Source organism: Leptosomus discolor, chromosome 9, assembly GCF_034619465.1.
Source record: "Leptosomus discolor isolate bLepDis1 chromosome 9, bLepDis1.hap2, whole genome shotgun sequence".
Lineage (NCBI taxonomy): Eukaryota > Metazoa > Chordata > Aves > Leptosomiformes > Leptosomidae > Leptosomus > Leptosomus discolor.
In genome coordinates this window covers 24,656,064-24,676,805 of record NC_141399.1, presented here as the reverse complement: position 1 = coordinate 24,676,805, position 20,742 = coordinate 24,656,064, and the positions used below count along the sequence as shown (strand labels likewise).

The 20,742-nt window shown below is 41.9% G+C and overlaps 1 protein-coding gene across 2 annotated transcripts in view; it reads left to right on the top strand.

Annotated features, from left to right (window-relative positions):
- Window positions 1–20,742, top strand: part of WNK2 (WNK lysine deficient protein kinase 2) — a 114,088-nt gene that overhangs the window by 28,496 nt on the left and 64,850 nt on the right. For both annotated transcript variants that reach the window (XM_086469665.1, XM_086469664.1), the window contains exons 2-4: window positions 11,903–12,075; window positions 13,045–13,265; window positions 16,889–17,046. In XM_086469665.1, coding sequence (XP_086325791.1) covers window positions 11,903–12,075; window positions 13,045–13,265; window positions 16,889–17,046 — 552 coding nt within the window. The remainder of the gene's footprint in view (window positions 1–11,902; window positions 12,076–13,044; window positions 13,266–16,888; window positions 17,047–20,742) is intronic.

Here is a 20,742-nt window from a genome sequence, read left to right as displayed (position 1 = left end):
ACGTTGTTAAGACTGCTTGCACCCAGCTTACACAAGCGTCTCAGTCTGTCTTTGTGACCTGTCATCTTTATGTTTCAACACTCTCCTAATTCTTTTTAACGTGTAAAATTTGTTAGTAACAATGGTCTTTTTTCACAGTTCTTTAAAAAAAAAAAAAAAAAAATACAAATCACTTCATTAGAACAAAACCTAAACCCTGCAGAATCTCTTCAAAATCATCAAGGGCATGTATTTTTATATGTGTAACTTACATTTTTGTGACTGATCACTTATACAATTTTTAATCAATTTATCTAAATGGATATTTTCTGTTTCATTCTTATTCTTTCTTAATGTGAAGCAAATGCGTTGCAGAAATTGGAGTATATTATGTCAATGCTATTATCTTTATCAACCCAAACATATTCTTTTCTCATTGGAAAGTGGCCAAGATCTGTTTCTCCTACACCCATGTTGATTTTACCCTTTCATGTATTGATGTTCAAGGGATGGGAAGTTAAATTTTTAGCTGTTAGTATGTTTTAGCTGACAAGCTAGTGTTGTTCTTCTGGGTAGGGCTATAGAATGTCAAGCTTTGCAGGAGGGAAAAGAAAGAAAAAGAAAAGGAAATATTTTGTTACAAATGTGATGCTTTCAGCTTAATTCTTAACTGTTATGGGAGACTTTGATTAATGTATCCTGACCAGGCGTGCAGCGCTTGCCTTCGAGTGTTTTCTAACAGGTTGTCAAGTGGTGTTAGGAATGCAGGAAAAATGACAGCTCTTCTCAACATTTGAAAAAGTTCCCAAGTAAGACGTTTCCAAACTCCAGATAAATTACTACTTAAGCGTTCAGGAGCTGGGATACCCTAATCTGCAAAGTGTCTTTGTGGCAGTGAAAGGTCCTTGTCCCTACTTTCCAAGAGTGTTGCAAGCATGCTACATGGAATGCTTGTTTCCAGTCTCCTGAGTTATTACAGCAGAAAAGATGGCCTGTTGGCTTTTTCCTTCATCTTAGTGAAGGTCCTGCTTATCCATCGATCTCCAGGGTGTACCAAGGAACTCTATTGGTTTTTTGTGTCCTAAAGTTAAGAAACATGGGCAGAGAAGAATTAAATTACTAAGTGTAGGTGGCTCAGCAGGCCACAATGTGAGAGGAGAACAGAAAAAGTTTCTCTTCAGAATCCATGAAGACACTATTAGAGTTTAAATTAAGGTCTGTGCAAAAACCCACCACTTTTCCGTTGCTTAGCTGTTTTATATTCTGTTCCCTCATTATAATTAAGTTCAACATGTATGTACATAGACACACATGCACTTGTTCAGTCTTACTTGTTTTGTGAAAACAAAGGTGTCTCTGTGGGCAAGTTTTCCTTGTCACCTGGCTTGTGCACGCAGACAGCTCTTCTCAAAGAAAACAAAATATGTCCAGCTACATAAAGATTGCAGTCATTGGGGTGGTAAAGGAGACAGAAGGTGCAAGTTGTTCTCCTGCATGGAGAGCTCGAGGAGGCTGCTGCAGCCCTGGCCAGCGAGACCAAAGGGACCTCCTGATATTCTCAGTGCTCTCCTGGGATCAGCTCTGCTTTGCTGTTGTGTTTTAAGGTCTTCAAGTATTACACTGCATTGGATGGATAGAAACAAGTGAGAAATGGCTTTAAACTCTGCTTTTACGTGACACAAGGTGGTTTTTGTGAGAAAACTCATCAAATTAAAGGTGTATTCATTGCTGTGTGAGAGCCATGATTTGAAGAACTCTGAAAATATCTCTTTCTACAGCCCACTACAGGCAGGGCTGTTAAATGTTGTTAGTCTAGCTGCTGGTTTGGTGGGGAGTCTTGGGGTGTTCTGTGGTTTGGTTTTGTTTTGTTGTTTTTTTTTTTTTTTTTACTAATCTGAAAAATTTTGAGGTAGTTTCCTAAAATAAATGTACTTAGCCTGTAAGTAGAGACTAAGTCTGAAGGGCTGTTCAGTGGGTATCTTCTAGGATTGGTAAGGCTGCCTAACCTGTGGTTGGCTAGCAAATCCAACACAGTTCAAGGGCTTAATTTTGGAGGTGGGATATATGTGTTATGACTTGAATGATTTCCATTACAAGTGTGATATATATTTCCTGTTACTGCATTTCTGCTTAAATAGAAGTTCCAAAGGGAATGGATTGTTTTAAGCGATTTTTCTAAATTAGCATATTTCATGAATGATAAAAACTAATACGAAGTGAAAGCATTTAAATCATTATATAAATGTCACATTTATGTTCTTCCATTTATAAGGTGTCAGCAGATAGAAATTAATCTGGTTTAGCTAGAGTGCTCAGCTTTGCTACTGGTGCAAAGAAGATTTTAATCATTTACAAAGTATTTTATGGCAACTGTAAAGCCATGCAAACATTCTGTTGAGTCTTAGCAGATTTACCATTTTGACAGATTTTACCATTCAAACCACCTACGATGCTGGATGGTGTATCTTATGTGGCTGCACTCAGGTTACAGTGAAGCAGTTTTATTATTTCTGAATATTTGTGAATGTAACTGGGAGCATCCTATTCTCTACTTGGGGTTACTGATGGATTATAATTAATTCACTGGTAAGAATAATTCACTTGAAGTGTGTCTTATGGATTGAAGCATGGAATTGCTAGCTTATAGCAGGATGGGAAATGGTAGCAATGATGGGATGAAAATGAAATTTGCCCATTAGAAAGGCAGGGCTGAACACTATGTGAGACACACTCAGATTAAATTTGCCAGGGCAAAGCTAAATAAAACTTGCCTTGTTCTGCAGATTCTTTGTGCTGGGTTAATTTTGACTGGCAAAGCTTATTGGCCAAATGAGCATTAACATTTACACGCTGAATGGTAATACGGGGTAAATAGCAATGTTTCCAGTTCATCTTGGAAGGCTGGGAATGGTGGTGGTGCTCCTCTGTCTTGGCCTGCCCAGCAGGCCAGGAATGGCACTGGCTCTTTTTTAGGAAGGACAACACTTCTACTTGGCAAGCACACAGCAAAGAGAACCTGAAGGGGATTTCATACCCATAAAATAAGTTAATTTGAAAATTGCATTAGAATAAGGAGAGAAGCTGAAAGAAGAGAAAAATTGGATGACTTCTCTCTGCATGCAAGCACCCTGCCACTGTACTGGTCTGGAGAGAGGTTTTATCCGTTGTGTTATACCCGGGTTATACTGGGAAACACGAGCCTTTTGAGGGCAGCGGCATCTCCTTTTCCCTCCACACGTTTTCAGCTCTCTGAAGATGGTTTTTAGGCAGCAGCACTGAAATGTCTCTTTCCGGTCCTGCTGTGGCCCAGGCCAGGACAGAGTCTCCAAGGGATGACTGGAGCCACCTCTCCTTGGTCTAGCTCAGGAGCCAGGACCAAAACAAGGGTAATTCATAACCACAGTGATTAATGTTGCAAATTGTACTTGGAGGTATTTGCATCTTCTGAGGCCTGCAACCCGTGCTCTTCGAAACCTCTTAGAAATGAAGACAGAAGTAGGAATCCGCTGCGGGTGGGACATGGGACCACAGTCATGGGCACATCAGCATTTGACTTCATCTGAGATGTTATGTCTTGTAGTGTTAGACATTTTACATTCCCAAATACTGTGCTTATGGATGACATGAAGTAGGTGAAGTAAAATGCTTTTTAAGAACAGCACGAACTGTTGCATAAACTTTAAGGAACGCTAGGTTCAGAAGTGAATTCCATAAAATACCAGATTCTCATGACATGTCTAAAATGGTTTTTTGGGGGGTTGGTTTGGTGGTTTTTTTTTTCTTTCTGTGTGAGCAGAGGTGATCTGGTGTCAGAGGGTTTGTCCAGCTTTTTTTCACACATTGATTTCACAGTTTCCTTTGAAAAAGTAACTTTGTGAGGCAAGCCTGAACTGTTTCTCGTATTTCATCTAAAATTACGAGCTTATGTGGAACCTGTGAAGCACTGGTAATTGAGAAGGTTAATGGAGTGCTACCTGCAATTAAGTCAATTGCTTGTGACAAGAACTTTCTCGTATGGTTGTCATAGTGCAGTGGTATTGGGAGGTTTTCACCTGTAAAACACAGTCTCTGCCCATGGTGTTGGGTTTCTTAGGTGTTTTCATGGCTCTTGTGTTGAGATTTTGTGATTTGAGGTCTTGATTCCCCTTCCTCCTGCACCTTGCAGGGCGAGTTTTTTAAGTTCTGACCTTCAGGAGATGTGAATCTCATTGTTCCTCTGCCATAAGACTTTGACATGTTCCTTAACCAATTTAAAAAGTAGCAGGATGTACTTGCGTCCGGCAAAAAAGCAAGCTCAGCCTTTTCTACAGTGCTAGATTTAGCCATGAAGATCCAAATTCAGCTCCTAATTTTCTGTAGATTTCTAGCAATGACTCAGGCAAATAAGTAAATCTCTCTCAGCCTGTTCCGTAGCTCCTGTTCATTGAATTGTGAGCATCCTTGGGGGAAAGGGTTGGATTTTTTGCATTTGGAAAAGGAGATACCACTGGGGAAACCTCACTGTGCTTCACTAATACAGCTAACAAATGACAGGCTGTAGCTTCACTGAGGGTGACTTAGTGAAGAAGAATGTTGGCTGAACACTGATATGTAATGAAGCTGTAAAACTTTTTTCCTGATTTGCAAGTTGTCTAAAGGCATCTGCTGTTTGTTCACAGAAAGGGGATTTTCTCCTTTAGGATTGCTTTATGATTGAGTGCTTATAATTGAGTACAGAGTGTGGGAATAAAAGGTCCTGAATGCTATTAAAAATTTATAACATAGGCATAATAATAATAAAGGCTGGTACATGAGAGCAGCTACTTCAGTAATATCTTGAGCTCTTCACAGTCCTAACTGCTGTGTGTTTGAGCCTGCCTTTGTTCCCAGTTAGGTCTTTGGGAGAAATACTAGATTCCTCTGATATGATAGCGGATTAGACAAATCTTAATGTGAAATGCAAAAAGTGATTGCACTAAATAAGTAAATTTTTCATTTTCATAGAATCTCAGAATGGCGGGGGTTGGAAGGGACCTCTGGAGATCATCTAATCCAACCCCTCTGCTAAAGCAGGTTCACCTACAGCAGGTCGCAGAGGATCGCATTCAGGCGAGTTTTGATTACCTCCAGAGAAGGAGACTCCACAACCTTCCTGGGCAGCCTGTTCCAGTGCTCTGCCACCCTCAGAGTAAAGAAGTTTTTCCTCATGTTGAGGCGGAACTTCCTGTACTCCAGTTTGTGCCTGTTGCCCCTTGTCCTGTCACTGGACACCACTGAAAACAGCCTGGCCCCATCCTCTTGACTCCCACCCTTTAGATATTTATAAGTGTTGATAAGGTTCCCTCTCAGTCTTCTCCAGGAGAAAGAGCTCCAGGTCTCGCAGCCTTTGCTCATAGGAGAGATGTTGCAGTCCCTTCATCATCTTCGTGGCCCTCCACTGGACTGTCTCCAGTAGTTCCCTGTCCCTCTTGAACTGGGGGGCCCAGAACTGAACACAACACTCCAGATGGGGCCTCACCAGGGCAGAGTAGAGGAGGGGAAGAACCTCCATTGACCTGCTGGCCACACTCTTCTTGATGCACCCCAGGATACCGTTGGCCTTCCTGGCCACAAGGGCACATAGCTGGCTCATGGCCAACTTGTTGTCTGCCGCAACTCCCAGGTCCTTCTCTGCAGACCTGCTCTCCAGCAGGTCAACCCCCAGCCTGGACTGGTGTGTGGGGTTATTCCTCCCCAAGTGCAGGACCCTACACTTGCCCTTATTGAACTTCATTAGGTTCTTCTCTGCCCAGCTCTCCAGCCTGCCCGGGTCCCACTGAATGGCAGCACAGCCTTCTGGTGTGTCAGCTACTCCTCCCAGTTTAGCATTGTCAGCATGAGGGTGCACTCTGTCCCTTCATCCAATTGTTTTTATTCTTCCAAAATGTGGGTTTTTTCATCTTTATTTCTAAAGGCCTTTGAATTTTTAAAATTTGAAAATTTTGCAAAATTGTGATGTTTCCCTGAAGAGTCAGTACTAAGAATACTGAATGTAATGAGTGGTCATATGCAGGTACCAGCTAGAATGTCCTAAGTCCACTGTCAGAGCGAAGCAAGTGCTTGGCTTACACTGCAGGATGCCTGGGAAGGTGCTGTGTAATCCCCCTGCGTTGGGTGTCTCACTGTTGAACTCGGGGTTGTAGGGCAGACCAGCACTGTACTTGTGTTCATAAATACACAATAAACCAATAGACAGCTCTCTTAGGAGAAAGCGGTCAATGGATCCCACTGCTGATTTCATACCTCAGGGAGATCTCTGATTAGAAGAGTAGTTGCATGAGCAAATGTACAGGTTTGGCATGCAGATGTGAAAATCTAATTATGTGATCAGCTATTTATTCTGCTGATTCAGATATTGAATTTCTTTTCCTGTGTCAGAAATGCTTCTGCAGTTTCCTTTTCTTCATCACTTATATGGGTAAGAGATGTTATAGCTTCTGTGTGGCAGAGGTCAGCCCTTCCTCTCATTTGCTGACCTACTGCTTCTACTTGCTTCACTAGACAGACCTTAATCTGTTCCAAAATGAGGACTTTGGCCTGTTAGGCAAAATTAAATAACCATCAGTAAATACAGCTATGTGAGTTCAAGCATTTAAAAAAAACCCCTGAACCCAATATTTGTGGGCTAGCTGGACACAGAAGTAGAAATCCTTAGGCCAAGAAGTCTAGGTAAAGTATCCAAAGCATGTGGCAGGGAAGGAGGCGTGCCTGTACAAACGTGTGGGCAGGAGAGGAGAGGACTTTCAGATGCCTGAGGCAAGGCTGTACCATTGCAAACGGACAGCTTTGAGCCTGTCGGGGCTGGGGAGGGATCTCTCCAAATAGCAAAGGGTCTTTTCAGAGTGAGACAAGAACTTCGGTTGGCTGGCTGAAACCAGTGGTACTGTGGCCCAGGCTCACTTGCTAGCATGTGTGAGTTTAATTCTTAAGTCATTGCCATTTGTAAAGTATTTAAAGTAGGTTAAATTTTTTTTTAATGTTACTGAAAATTCAAGACTTTAAAAGGAGGAATTTAAATACAGTGAAACTGCAAAGCAGCACAACTTTGGTAACAGCTGTGCTTCAAACCCTGCTGTTATGTAGTTATAGGCACTGCTGTGTAAAAAATATTTTTTTGTGATCTTACTTTTATTTCTTTCATTTGATCCCCTTTCCTCATGGGATGAAGATGTAGTTTATTCCCAAATCTGTTAGCCCCTCACAAGTATGTAGGCCAGAAACTTGGCCTTAGTTGTTAATCTTTCTTAGAAATCTAAAGACTCAGGTGAAAGGGTAGTTTCTTGCTTATATAACTTTCAAAGTCTTAGTCAGAGCCCATATGTTACAACCTGTAGGAAATAATGCTTGGGGGGTGACTAACAGAACATGTTCCTACTGTTAATTTGTGTATCATTCCAGAAATTTAATTTGTAAGCATTCCCTTTCATTTTGTTAACACATTTACTTACTAATTCCAGACTTTGCTGTTGTTCCTCACTAAGGAACTTAATGAAGAGATAAATTTCATATTACCAAAGAGGGGTATTTGTTGGCCTTAACTGTGACAAGCAGGGAGAAGCAGAGGACATATGTGTGTTAGATTAACAGAAATGATAGGAAATTCACTTTAATGTAGCTTCCTGCTGCAGACATCGTTTTGCTCCAGTCTCTCTGAATGGGTGTGCAATTTACCAAGAGCAAGGCTATAAAGTACTAATTGGGAATTATTTCTTCCTTCCAAAAAGAAGCGAATAGCTTTCGGTCGTTTGATGCTTAAAACTGACAGTGCAGTTATTATCTGCTTTGCAATGGGAAAGCTAGGAAAGTTAATGAAAAGGTAGTTTACAATTTGTAACCTCTTCTTACCACTTGTTTAATATCTGTCTGTTAGATTGCCCTTCATAGTGAAGGATACACTGTATAACCCCAACCCAATTAATGCTTATTTATTTATATGAAAGGTGAAATCATGGACCTGTAAGCTAGCCAGGCTGTATGTGTGAGTGGACAGCATCTGTATGACTGGTGATGCTGTGCCTGAGATGAACCATGAGTGCTCACTGCTGTGGTTTATTCTTGCAGAAGCACTCTGTAAGCACTTAACCGCAGGAGTCCAGAGTAGCTGTGATAATAAAATGTCAACTTCTCAACACAGGGTTAAGGCAGCTGACCACGGATCAGTGTGGCTGCACTGGGGAATGCCTTTTATAAACCAGTCTGCTTTGTAGGCTGCGTGGCCATGGGTGCAATCTCCCGCCTGCTCTGGTGTGTTGTATGAGTTGGTGCGTTCATTGCTGCTTTCGTTGCTGCTGGGCATGATTCTAGCTATGGCATTGCAGTAAAATAACAGGCAATTGATGGGTTTGGGTTGTGTGTGTGTTTGCAAAGCTGATAGACCTAAGGCTCTGAGGGTTGTTACTGTGTCCACTCTCTGGCGCTCTGGTTCCAACTGTCCTGCTGACTGAAGCCTTTTAAGTTGACTATTCTCTATCTATTAAGACAGAGAAACAAGTCAAATTTACAGATTCTTAGCAGTAACACAAACCGAGCAGCTGGCTCACTTCTTGCTTGATTCTGTTTAACTTCAGTTTGTCTGGAAAAGTTGAACCAACTTAGTGTGATTGCCTTGGTCTTTTGAAGGTTGAAGTTATTTTGGAAACCTTGGTGCTAGGTAGTAGGCTTGAGAAACTTTATTTGAAATGGACTTCCAGTATTGCCTTCTGAGCCAAGACACTGTGTCCCAGCGAGGAGGGAAAGAACCAAGAACTGTGAATGCCTTAAAATGAGAGGAAGTGTGTAGATATCTGCAAACCAATATGGAGATATCATGGATCACATTGAGAAGAATGTTTTCCAAGTTTCAAGTCTCCTGTCTTGAGGAAGCTGAGGATAGCAGTAATGTTATAAATGCAGCGGAAGAAACTGAGCATTGAGCTTGGTTGTCAACTTGGTGTGATGCTGCTGTTGCACTTGTGAAGCTATGGAGGACCAGGGCTGTTGTGTGTAACTCTGCCTCCCTGAGCCTCCTCGTTCAGCTGTATGGTGTTGTAAACATCTGCAGCTGCAGATGGCATGATGGTTGATGACTCCTTGGGTGAATCTGGAAACTTGCTTTATTCCCCCAACTTTTAATAAATTTGAGTTATGCAAAGCAATGTCTTAAATCCAGTTAAGTGGTTTGGCTTTCTTTGATGTGATCTTCCCAAGGAATCCTGGTCCCCATCTTAAAATTTGAAGTCCTAAGGTTGTTTCAGGCTTACACCCTTACCTTCAGCATAAGGACATTTCACCTTGTGTGGATCAATATGACGGTGAATAAGTGTCTGCGACCCCAGTGAACGTTTTTTGGGTTTGGATTAAACCCTGAATCATGCAGGTAAATGGGTGTTTTTGCTGCTTCAGCATAGAAAACAGTTCAACTGTTAAGCCCTTTCAGAAACAGTTTATGCTTTGTCCAACGACTCCTGTCAGGTTCAGCCTGGAGGAATTTAGAAAAGGTTGTTTGAGCCCATAGGGTGCCAGAGCCCCTCCTGTGAGGGGAGAACACGACATACAGGGATGGCTGCTCTGTTCGGAGCCCTGCTAGTACCTCTTCCCTGCCCTCGCCTCCTCTCTCAAGTGTTTGTGTTGGACCCAGGCTTCTTCCTGAGAAGGGTGCTCAGCTATTGTTCCGATTTAAAAAAAAAAAAAAAAAAAAAATCCAGATTCTTTCTACTGCAGTTATAGATAAAACACATATTTGTCTTTCAGAATCACTTTGTTGCAGCTGCCATCTTAGTACTTTGAATTCAGACAGCAGCTCAAATGATCCAATGCTCGTAATCTGTAGAAAATACAGATTATGATTGTCTGCAGTCTCTGGAGGGTATTTTTAAAAGTTACCCTTAAAGTAGCAGCGGAAAATTTCTCACAGTGCTCAAAAATCTGGAAATAAGAGTCAAGGGGTATGGTATTACTTTTTTTTTTTTTTAATTGGAAGATTTTTAAACAACTGCTGGATCTGTGTCGCCATCTTTCCTTTTCTCTGCTAGCCCACACTCTGCTCTTCCTGTCTCACACAAGGACTTGCCCCTTTTTTTCTTTAATAGCAGCGTGTCTGATTTATTCTACAGGGTTTAAATTAAGAGGAAACTCAGCAGTAGGAGAAGAAATGATGGATTTGAACACAATTCACAGGCTTTTCTGTCCTGGCTCATTAGACAGCCTACGCTTTTTGTTTTTGTAACTTAGCAAAAATGCAGTTGCTAGTTGCTACAGAGCAGCAGCAGTACTGCCCTGCTCTTGGATGTTGGCGTTCAGGGTGCTCCTGCCCACCTGTCCCTGGCAGCGCCGCTGGGTGTGGGGGGCTCCCATCTGCTCCCGGAGATATGGGCATCGGTCCCCATGGGGCACCCCACTGTGTCAGCCCAGGTGGCTGCTGCTGCTCGAGGCAATGTTAGCTCTGATGCCGCTCCATAAAACGTGAAGAAAACAGAGAACCTCCTCAGCAGCCGTGGTGTGAAATGGCACACTGCTGTTTTCTGGGGTTTTCTGTATTCCAAGAACAGCCAGAGCATCATCATTTCAACCCGTATTTTCCTCTCCTGAAGTCTCTGTAAAGCTGACTTGTCTGTAGCCATGGAAATTCTCATTCCCATGTCGAGTTCTTGCGATCACAGATGAGGCAGGCTGTCAAAATGGCAGTGGCCTGATTCCTCAGCATCTCGGTTACAAATCAACTGGGTGCCAATTTTATTCACTGCATATATGCTTTTATAAACATGCCTAAGTGAACAGAGAAAAGGAAAATGTCCAAAGCTAAAATATGAACTAATGAATCTTAGTGATTTCTGACCTTTTGCTTCTGTAAGTAAGAACAGTTACACGATTGTGCCTTTTAAAGAACAAAAAAGCTTCGTTTCGAGGGCAGCGGAGGGAAGTACTCCCAGCCTGACCAACCGTCCAGGGGAGACAGACCAGATGGCAATGGCATGGTCTTTGGTGAAACTCCCATTTTGCTCTTTCTCATCGCCTAAAGAGGCTAGAGTGTGCATCTGAGCTGCTTGTCGTGGGGGTCTTCATGTTGTTAATGAGGTCCAGGAAGCCCAGTAGGCTTCTGCTGACTTGCGGAGAGGAGGGGATGGGCTCTGTGTGCCCCTTGCAGGATCACTTCACATCCTGGAGTTTGTGGTAAATGCTCCTAAATTTCTCTAGGAAAACCAGACTAGTAGAACATGACATTCCTTGCATTTCTTATCTAAAAGAGTAAGTATTTCCATGCAGCCGATGTGCAGCCTACAGAAAAGACTGAAGGACAGCTTTAAATCCTTCTTTTGTCAACTTTAAAGTCTGTAAAATTAGGCAGAACTGCAAACAAATAGAAAAATTTGTGTTTGATTTTTCGGAGGGGGGATATTTTTTGATTTGTTGCTAGAAAAATGGAGTGGGTGAATCAGCCTCATGTGGTTGGGGGGGACCTCACGAGGTGGTCACTGTCACAGCTTCCCAGGGGCAGTCGTGGAAGGTGGTGAGCAGTAAATGACAGGAGCAGCGTAACTGCGAGGACGTTCATACCTGCAAATGAAATCCTGTGTGCGTTAATCTCTCGGAGAACGAGCTTCACAAAACCAAAACGAGAAGTAAATAGCTGTGTGTTGATCCATCAAGCCACGAGTGTGTTTATGTTGCCTGAAATATTAATGCTGACATGTAGCATAGCGTAGCACAGACATCTCTTTGTTCAGAGGCGAGGCTTTGTCGTCTTGACACTGGATTTAAGGCGAGTGCCCTAGTTCAGGCACGCTGCTCATCTCTTATGTAGAACATTTTATAATTGCTCTTGATACAAGCATAAAACAAATCTAAAATTCTGAATACCCTGGCAATGCAGTGCCTTTATTTTATTTTTGTCTGTTCACTACTAATAATGTCTTATTTTGGATTGTAGGACAGAAAACTCACAAAAGTAGAGAGGCAGAGATTTAAAGAGGAAGCAGAAATGTTGAAGGGTCTACAGCATCCAAACATTGTGAGATTTTATGACTTCTGGGAATCCTGTGTAAAAGGCAAAAGATGCATCGTGCTGGTTACTGAACTGATGACCTCTGGAACACTAAAGACGTGAGTACTGTGCTCCTGGTGAGGAGGCTAAGAATAGCGATGGAAATTTTTAGAAAAGTCCTACTTTCATATTCTGAAAAAAGGCATCTCCAGATAAAAGGAAAAAATGGAGCTATTCTCTGGTGTCTGTCATTTGTCCCTGCATTTGAACTGCGTTGATTTGACAGGAAGAATTTTGGCCTCCATCTCTCTTTCACTGCTCTCCTGTTTCAGTTATGCAACTAGAAGCTGTTCTCTGGTGCGTTTCGTCTTCTGTCTGTGACGTTTTAATTTGTCAGGGTGTACTTTTGTGCTTGTATTTGCATGTTTTGTTCGAAAAATCAGATAGAATAGTACTTGAATGGTAGAATCTCTTTTTGAAGCAGAAGGTGCTCTAGGTTATCTACTAAGCAATATTAATTAATAGGTTTTGGTACTGACAGTCTTGTTAAGGTTGATATAGAACAGTTGGCATGAATTCTGGAACAGATTTTCAGCCCCAATAGGAGCAGTAGTCATCACTGTATCTACCCAGTGTGCTACTCTGCCAGGGCATTAGCAGGTTCTACATTTTTCCAAACTGTACCTTCCCAATTGGTGTTTTAGGTAAATGGAAAACATGCAGGTGCATGGTACAGAGGTCAAAGTCTCATGGTTAAAATCAAACTTCAGTATTCTTCTGATTTGAATATATGGAACATATTCTAAAGCTCTTCTCTGCATGAATTGAATTGCTGTACTATCAGACTTGCAAATATTTCGTTGTAATTGCACCAAAAATGCTCATTATCTTCCTCCCTAAAAATAAATGCTCTAATTCCTCCTTTGAAAAGATCTATTTCTATCAATTTTGTGGTATTTCTGAGCTGCTATTATGGCATCTAATAGGGAGCTGTTATCCAGAATGGAGTTTCAGCTGTTAAAGCCCCTACAATCTCTAACAACACTTTATTTTCTTTATACCCACTTCTGTGTATGTTTGTGCTCTAGGTATCTGAAGAGATTTAAAGTGATGAAACCAAAAGTCCTGCGTAGTTGGTGCCGGCAAATCCTGAAGGGTCTTCTTTTCTTGCACACAAGAACTCCACCAATAATTCACAGAGACTTAAAATGTGACAATATTTTTATTACGGGACCAACTGGATCTGTGAAAATAGGGGACTTGGGTCTGGCAACCCTCAAGAGAGCTTCATTTGCCAAAAGTGTAATAGGTAATCCTCCTGTTCTCCTTGGCTTCCTTCTGTTGGTATGGTAGTTGTCTTTTTGGTATCTTTCTTTCACATTTTGCATTAGTGGTTTTTTCACTTGTAGGTTGGTAGTAGAGATTAAAGTGGTTTTGTGACTCTTCCTTTTATACTAGTATAAAAATCTTGATCAGTAGGAAATTATATCATGACTTCTCCTTCTTTCCTTCTGTATAACAATGGTAAACCACTTATTTTTTAATTGAAATATTACTTGGTATCCACAGATCCTTCTCGTCTCTCCTTCAAAAGGAGCAGCAAGGCTTCTCAGCAGCTTGTACGCATCACCCTCTGAGAGCAGGCTCAGTGTCTGCTGGGGGGAGAGGAAAAGAGAGGAAGGGAAGAGAAAGGATGCCCTGCTCTCTCCCTAACAAGGGAATGCTGTAAAAGCCTGGGAAAGCCCCCGGGGAGTCTTCTGCTTCCAGTGTTGCTGGGATAGGGACGGGCTTCTCTGCTTTGCAGAGAGGCCGTGGGGGAGCTGGTCTGGCTGGAACATTTTATCCCCATTTGCTGGGGTATCAGCAAAACAGGCTGCTTCTGCAGGCAGCTGCAGAGTTTGTCCCTGCCTCGACACTGTCCTGGCAGAGTTCTGCTGAAACAACATCTGCCATTTATTAAAAATCAGTAGGTATGAAATTAAAAGAAATTTCCACTAGGATATGCAATAGGTGATGCCCTTAGATGGTGCCTGCGTGAGGAGTGTTAGAACTTGGGTTTGCTTGAACCAGGAGGATGTTGTCTGCGTGACTGTCTAAGGACATGGTTTCCTTGCAAAAGTTATGTTTAATGTTTTCTGTGTAAATGTAATTTTTCCCTGAATTCTCAAATATTTTGTGTTTTTTACGCAAGCTTCCATAGCAGATCTCCCTTGTTCAGATCTGTAGGTGATGGTTCTAGGAAGCTGCAAATTCTTGAGAAATGGCACTGAAAGTGGGGGAAGTTGTCACGCACGTAGTCGTATTTCAGCTTACAATATAAATGGAAATTAGATTCTAGGTAGAGTTAGCAAACCAATAGTGACACTATTCCCTTACTATATGTGAAAACAGAATCCTATCTTTCAAGCAGTGTTTACTTACATAATTATTTTAGCATCTCAGATTTTCAGAGATTATAATTCTTTACAGTTATTGGTACAAAAGTATCAACCTTAATGCTTAGGAAGCCCAGTGTCATTGAAGTCAAAATGAAAGAAATTTTTGATATGTACTTGGCCTCTGTGGGTCTGCTTAACTTTGTTAATTTTAGTGAAATCATGTTGGATTATATCTCTAAAGTTTCTCTAGTTTTTAACTTTTAATAATGGGTGGGGTTTTTTCCTGTTGAGGGTCAGTATTCCTTCCCATATTTTTTTTTGCATTGTAACAATTGTCCATGGGACATAATGGAATAATATCAATAATAGCAAATCAAGTTTTTGTAAAATCGGTTGTTACCACAACACTGTCAAAGCACACTTGTGTCTATAAGAAATATAATACTGAAAGGAGCTGCAGGTTGCTGTCAAGGTGTCTGCATTCATTTTGGCAATGTAACTGAGCGTATCTTTTTCATGAGTAGTGCTGCTCCAAGGAAAGAATTAGGAGGGCTTGGAAACACTGGTGAGATGAGTAATTCTGCTCCCTCCATAGATGTAGTAGCTTTAAAGGAATATTAGTAGCTGCAATCTTACATTGGCTTGAATGGAATGAAGTCAGCATGGCTGGGGTCCAGTTTTTCCCTTGCTGTGTTTGTGCGATTGCTAATGCTCATCTGACCTTGCGGTGTATCTCTGCAGGGAGCCAAGCCAGGGCAAAACTCTTTCTGCCAAGAGAAGTTGAATAGATGTTGAGCAGCTTTACATTTAGGTGGTCTGTTTTGTTTAAGGATGCTTGTATGTATTCCTTCCCACCCCCAAGGGATGGGGGGGAAGTGTCATTGTCATGCTCTTTTGGAATGGTGTCAGGAATTTCATTTGTTTCTTAGACTATTGCTATCATTTTTTCAGATTTGCTTTAAATGCTCTGTAATTCATGAGATTCACTCCTGCCTCTGAGTCTTGTTTCTTCTAAAACAAGGTAGCAGCTCCAAAAAACATTCTCTATGGCAGTTGTTAACTGTTTCAGAGCAGCAGCCACCGCCTGTATGACAGCTGGGAGAAAAACCCAAAGAGCAGGCACTAAGTTAAGGGTCCAGCATGACTTACAGTGACATGGGTCCAGCTGATTTACAAAGACTGAAGGAATGAGTGTCTTTTCCTTCAGAAGGAACATAGACAAGGGGAGAAATTGATCCTGAATTTTGCAAAATTAATTTTGCAGAAATGCTTGTGCTGAGGCTTGTTTTGTGAGTTGGGCCAAGTCTACTTCAGAAAACATGCAAAAGCAGAGTTTTTACTGACAGACCCTAATTTTGAGACATGTTGTTGATGTTACCATTAAAAAAGAAGAGATCTTACATCAAGTTCCCAAACATATACAAGAACTAATTTCTCCTGGTATATGTTACTTTAATTACAGTTGTGCTTTTGCAGCTGATGTAGAGATGTCACAACAAAAAACTAAGGGACCCACCAGGCTGCCATGGGGCTCTGGGGGCAGTTTGGGTGCTGAGGTGGCTGCTGCTAGGCTGGATGGGCAGAGTTTGTCTGGATCCTTCACGTGGTCCAAGACCTCTCGCGGCTCGCTGGTCCTTTCCTATAACACATGACTGCATTGATCTCTCTTCCTTCATCTTTTCTAAATGTAAAAAAAATAAATCAGTCTTGACTCCTAAGCATAAATTACATTATGAGATATAGTTCCTGGAATAAATTACCCAAGTGTTAATTTTTTTTCCCTTTTGATTTATAAAACCACACTTTTCAGAGTAGTGTGCTGTACAAACGTTGCAGGCGTTGTAAGTCGCTGCTTGTCATAAAGCTGCAGCTTCCTGTTACGAAGCAGTAAGTACTGTGCTTCACTTAGTGTTTATCCAGTTGCATCAGATTTCTGACACCTTAATCCCTGTTGAGTAGGACCTTATTCTGCGAGTAGCCTCATTGATTTGTCCCACTAAACCAGTGACAGAATTAGGTTTAATGTTTAGTGCATGACTTTGTAGGTGATTTGTGCTACTACTTGCTTTCAAAGTGCTGTCTGTCTGCTGGGTGGTTGCTATGTATCTGAGGAAAAAAATATGCAAATGTACATTGATAAAAACAAGAGTGAAGGTTCTCATTTCTTCTCTCCTTTTCATCTCCACAAGCCTGTATACATCCCTCTCTCCACCCAGAAAAAGAAACGATTTCATGACTTCCAGTATGGTCAGGCAATGTGACATATCTTATTTTCTTGTTAATTTTTGAAATTTTGATACCTTTTTTTTTCCCCCTTTACCACTGTATTATTACCAGCGAGCGCTGGGTATGTAAATGTGTGTGTGTGTTGACTTTGGGTTTCTTCCCTGGAGGAAGCTTGGGCTTATTCTAGTTACTTCCCTCTTTTGAAATAATCTTGCACATACCCTTACACAGCTAGAATGGGCACGCTTCTTATAATTGAGAAAGATTGTGGTTAAAGCCATTTGGACTTTATCAAAAAATTACATTCTTTTTGTGTGTGGCTGTGTAGGTACACCAGAATTCATGGCCCCAGAAATGTATGAGGAACACTATGATGAATCTGTGGATGTCTATGCTTTTGGAATGTGCATGTTGGAAATGGCTACCTCAGAATACCCTTACTCAGAATGCCAGAATGCTGCTCAAATTTACCGGAAAGTAACCTGTGTGAGTAAACATCCTTAATTTGTATTGGGATTTCCTGATTTGAAGGTTTAAAAATGTATTTCAATGAGGTGTCACTACTGTCTAAGGTGTGGTGTGTTGTAGAAGTTGGGATATCTGAGCTCGGGGTTATGCAAACCTATTGCAGGTTTATTTGTAAGCTTGCAATTCCATGGCTGGATTGTGTTTGACTGTACTGTAGCTGCTTAAAATATGTTCAGTAATCTTTGTTGCCCATTTCGTCTCCATCAGTCAAAAATACATAAAACTTGGGAAGAATGAGCAGGAAAAAGCCTTCACTCTAGTCTTTCGTCCTAACTGGGGACTTTCCAGACTTGATCAAGTTTCTCACAAAGCTAAAAAGACTAATTTTTAGGTTGCAGCCTAAATACTTACTTATATGGCGGAGAAGGTTTGATGCAGATTTCCAGCATGGATTCTCTCTGTATGTGTAACAGATTATCTGAAGGTATAAAAGGGAAAAGTTAGCAATGTTTAGTTTTGGAGTCAGCCAGAGGAGCTTTATTATCTGCATTTTGGAACTCTTCAAGGCCTGGTAATCCCCAGACAGGAACCACAGAAATGTGTTTGCTGCATTTTCAGGTGAGGTTAGGCTGGAGGAGAGGTCAATCTGAAGTAATCTCTAAACTGAGTAAAATACCCCAGATGATAAATGTACTTGTCTACATAAGCTGTACTGCGAATGCCTGAAAAAACTCCTGAGTCTGTAAGATGCTATCAGATTGCAAGTCACTGACTGCAGAGGAATGAGACTTGCCAAAGGCTTTGGCAGCTGTGGTTATATTCTGTTCTACTTGGTTAAGTGAAACCAAGAGTTACAGAAGGTTTTTTTCAGGATAGATTGTGTTAAACAGACTGATTTGGCAAAGATTTTTCCAGGTACTTTCCATCTGGTTGCTAGAAAAGAAGGTAGTGAGCTGTGTGGTTTGGCCCTTGTGCATCACCAAAAGATGCAGTCTGTGCATGCAGGATGAGAAGGGGGTAATCCTTGGAAGAAAACTGTGCTAAAATTGTTGGAGATTAGCTACAGATAAGGTTATGTTTATTTCTTTGACCTATAAGGTAGGAAGAGTAGTAAGGCTTACATAGTAGATATATTGAGCGGATCCATCTCTCGGTCTCCAAAAGTGTGGTCCCAAAATTAGTTGTATTCCTCTTAACCGACTGCTTGTTAGGAGCAATAATTTTCCCAAATTAAACTTAGTAATAACTGGTTTATTTTGAAAGGTGCTCGAGACCACTTGCCTTCTCCAAGGGGTTTCGTGAATCAGGCTAGTACAAATACAGTTCTGTGAAATCCTGCATTGAGCAAACACTGCTCGAGATCTAAAACTGCATTTTCTGATTTGCTGCGTGCTACTCTCTCACACTGGAGATGGCTTTGTCAGACACCCAAACACTCGCGTGTGCCAGATAATAGGTTTGTGTGCAGTTTAATTGGTATAGATATAGTCTATATTGTTCAATATCAGTCTTTTCCCACCACTGAAGACTGGGATGCCAGGAAGAAGGTGCTGTTCTTGTAGATTGCTGTGCTAACCAGCTGTGATGATGCTCACCTGGTGGGAGAGGGAGGATGCAAATGATTCAAGAGTCTTGTGTTTAAAAGTTCAAGTCGGTATCACAAGACACAGGAGGATGTCCCTGCTGGAAATTGGAGAGGTGCCATGACTTTCTGAAAGCGGAGGACACATCTGAAGAGGGGAAGCAGCTTTATCCCGTTTTTGTGTAAACTGTTGCAAGCTGAATCTTTCCCAATGGACTACAACCCTGGTTTCTGGTAATTTAACTCTTCTTAGAGTGTTACTTTCAACCCATAGCTACTGAGAAATAATTAAAGATGATATCAGAAGCTGCTCAGCAGTGCAGTTGGTTTCGTCGCTATGGCTGGAGCAGGTCCCTGTGATGCTGTAGGGTAGAGAGTGTGTGCCGAGATGGGTCTACTGGTTTGCTGACTGCAGGCTGTCGTGCTCTGCACCATGGGCTGGCTGGAAGCACATGCCACATCCTCTCAAAGAAGTGAAATAGGTTTGATGGCTCATCCTTTGCCTGAATCCTTATGAGGATGGTCAGTTGTTCCATATTGTTGTTCTATGGTGCTTTATCACATTGTTATTCCACTCACTCTTCCCCTACAAGGAAAAGTTTATTTCATTTGGCACAATGGCTTGTTGGCTTCATTTAGGTGTGTAGGCGTTCGGACGTCCTCTAAATGCCGTCTTTGTAAGTGGCTTAGGAGATGTCTCCTTAGGCTTTAAAGCTTCACGTGGAGTCTCTTCTAATTTTAAACTCTAGGGCCTTGTCTCCTGAATGTGATACCGGTCTTGTAACCCTAGATACAGAATGGCTTTCATGAGAAGTGTAGGGTGTGTTACCTGCTGCCTTGGACAGGCATTGTGTGAGCGGTGTGCCTTGTTTGTTTGTGGAGCGGCCATCATGGTTAGCTGATATTCAGGCAACCTGGGTATACGTGTATGCATTTAGAGCCACAAATAATATAGACGTCTTCCATTGTTCCGCATACCTGGAGAAACTCAGTGTACAATTCTTAGCCATCTGGGATATTGGTAATTAAAACTATGTAAGACTCCTCAGCCTCATTTATCAAAGCAACATCCAAGATGGCAAAGAATAATGATTAATCAGAGGATTCCTAATTAGATGTTATATTTCCATTTGCAGTAGTCATTTTTTTAAGCACCGATGAAAGCCTCAGCCAGCTCGCTTTCTGTGGCAATAACCTTTACAGAGCTGAGGATTATATGGTAAATTATTGTAACTTTGTAAAACTGATCTTATGCTAGCAACTTTAGAGGGATGGAAAATAATACTTACCGTGAAGAACAAGTAATGGTGGAGAAGCTGTTGAAAGGTTGCTTTATTACTTGTAAGGGGTATTTTTGAAACAGAACTGTCTAGCAGGGAAAGCTGAAGCAGAAAGCATCAGGCACAGCTACGGAGGGTGTACTGTGTTTTTCAGCTGGATGCAGGGCAGTGGCAGTGAGAGCAAAGGCAGTGGGATTCCTTAGGAGGAAAAATTGGCATTGCTGTCATTCCAAGGAAGGGGTTAACCAGCTCCCTATGGAGAGGGAAAAAGCCCTGTTGAATGCCATGAGCTGCAAGAGCTGTCAGACTGGGAGGAGGAGCAGGGGATGGACCTTTTGTTGAGGGTGCAAGAGAAGCAGTGGTGTCCTGGGGGAGATCCTCTGTCCCAGAAGGGACCTCTCTCATGGGCTCAACAGCTTCTCTAGAGGAGCTGCATCCACAGAAGAGCTGGCGACAGCAAGGGACCCTGTTTGCGTGAGTCGCCCAGCTGGTGCCGCAGGGCTGAGGGGAGCTGCTGCTGCCATGGAGGAGGTGTAGGGATTTAGGATGTGGAGTCCTGAGCCATCACCAAACAGTGGTGTCTGCCCTGTTAGTTGGGGTGGTGACGACTTACAAACAAAAAGAACTTTAAAATCACTTTTCACAAACAGTTAGGGTTGGTCATGCAGCAGCTATTCCTAGCGTTGGGTTTTACTAGACTGAAACGTAGTACAGAAATGGAGCATAGACTAAAACCAAGAGGCTGAATTAGACTGTTCTTCCTAGCATTAGATGAGCTTCATGGTTCTCGCTAGAGCAGAAGGTGGCCCTGACCTTCTCAGATGGAAGGGATCAATGGTGCAGTGCCCCTCA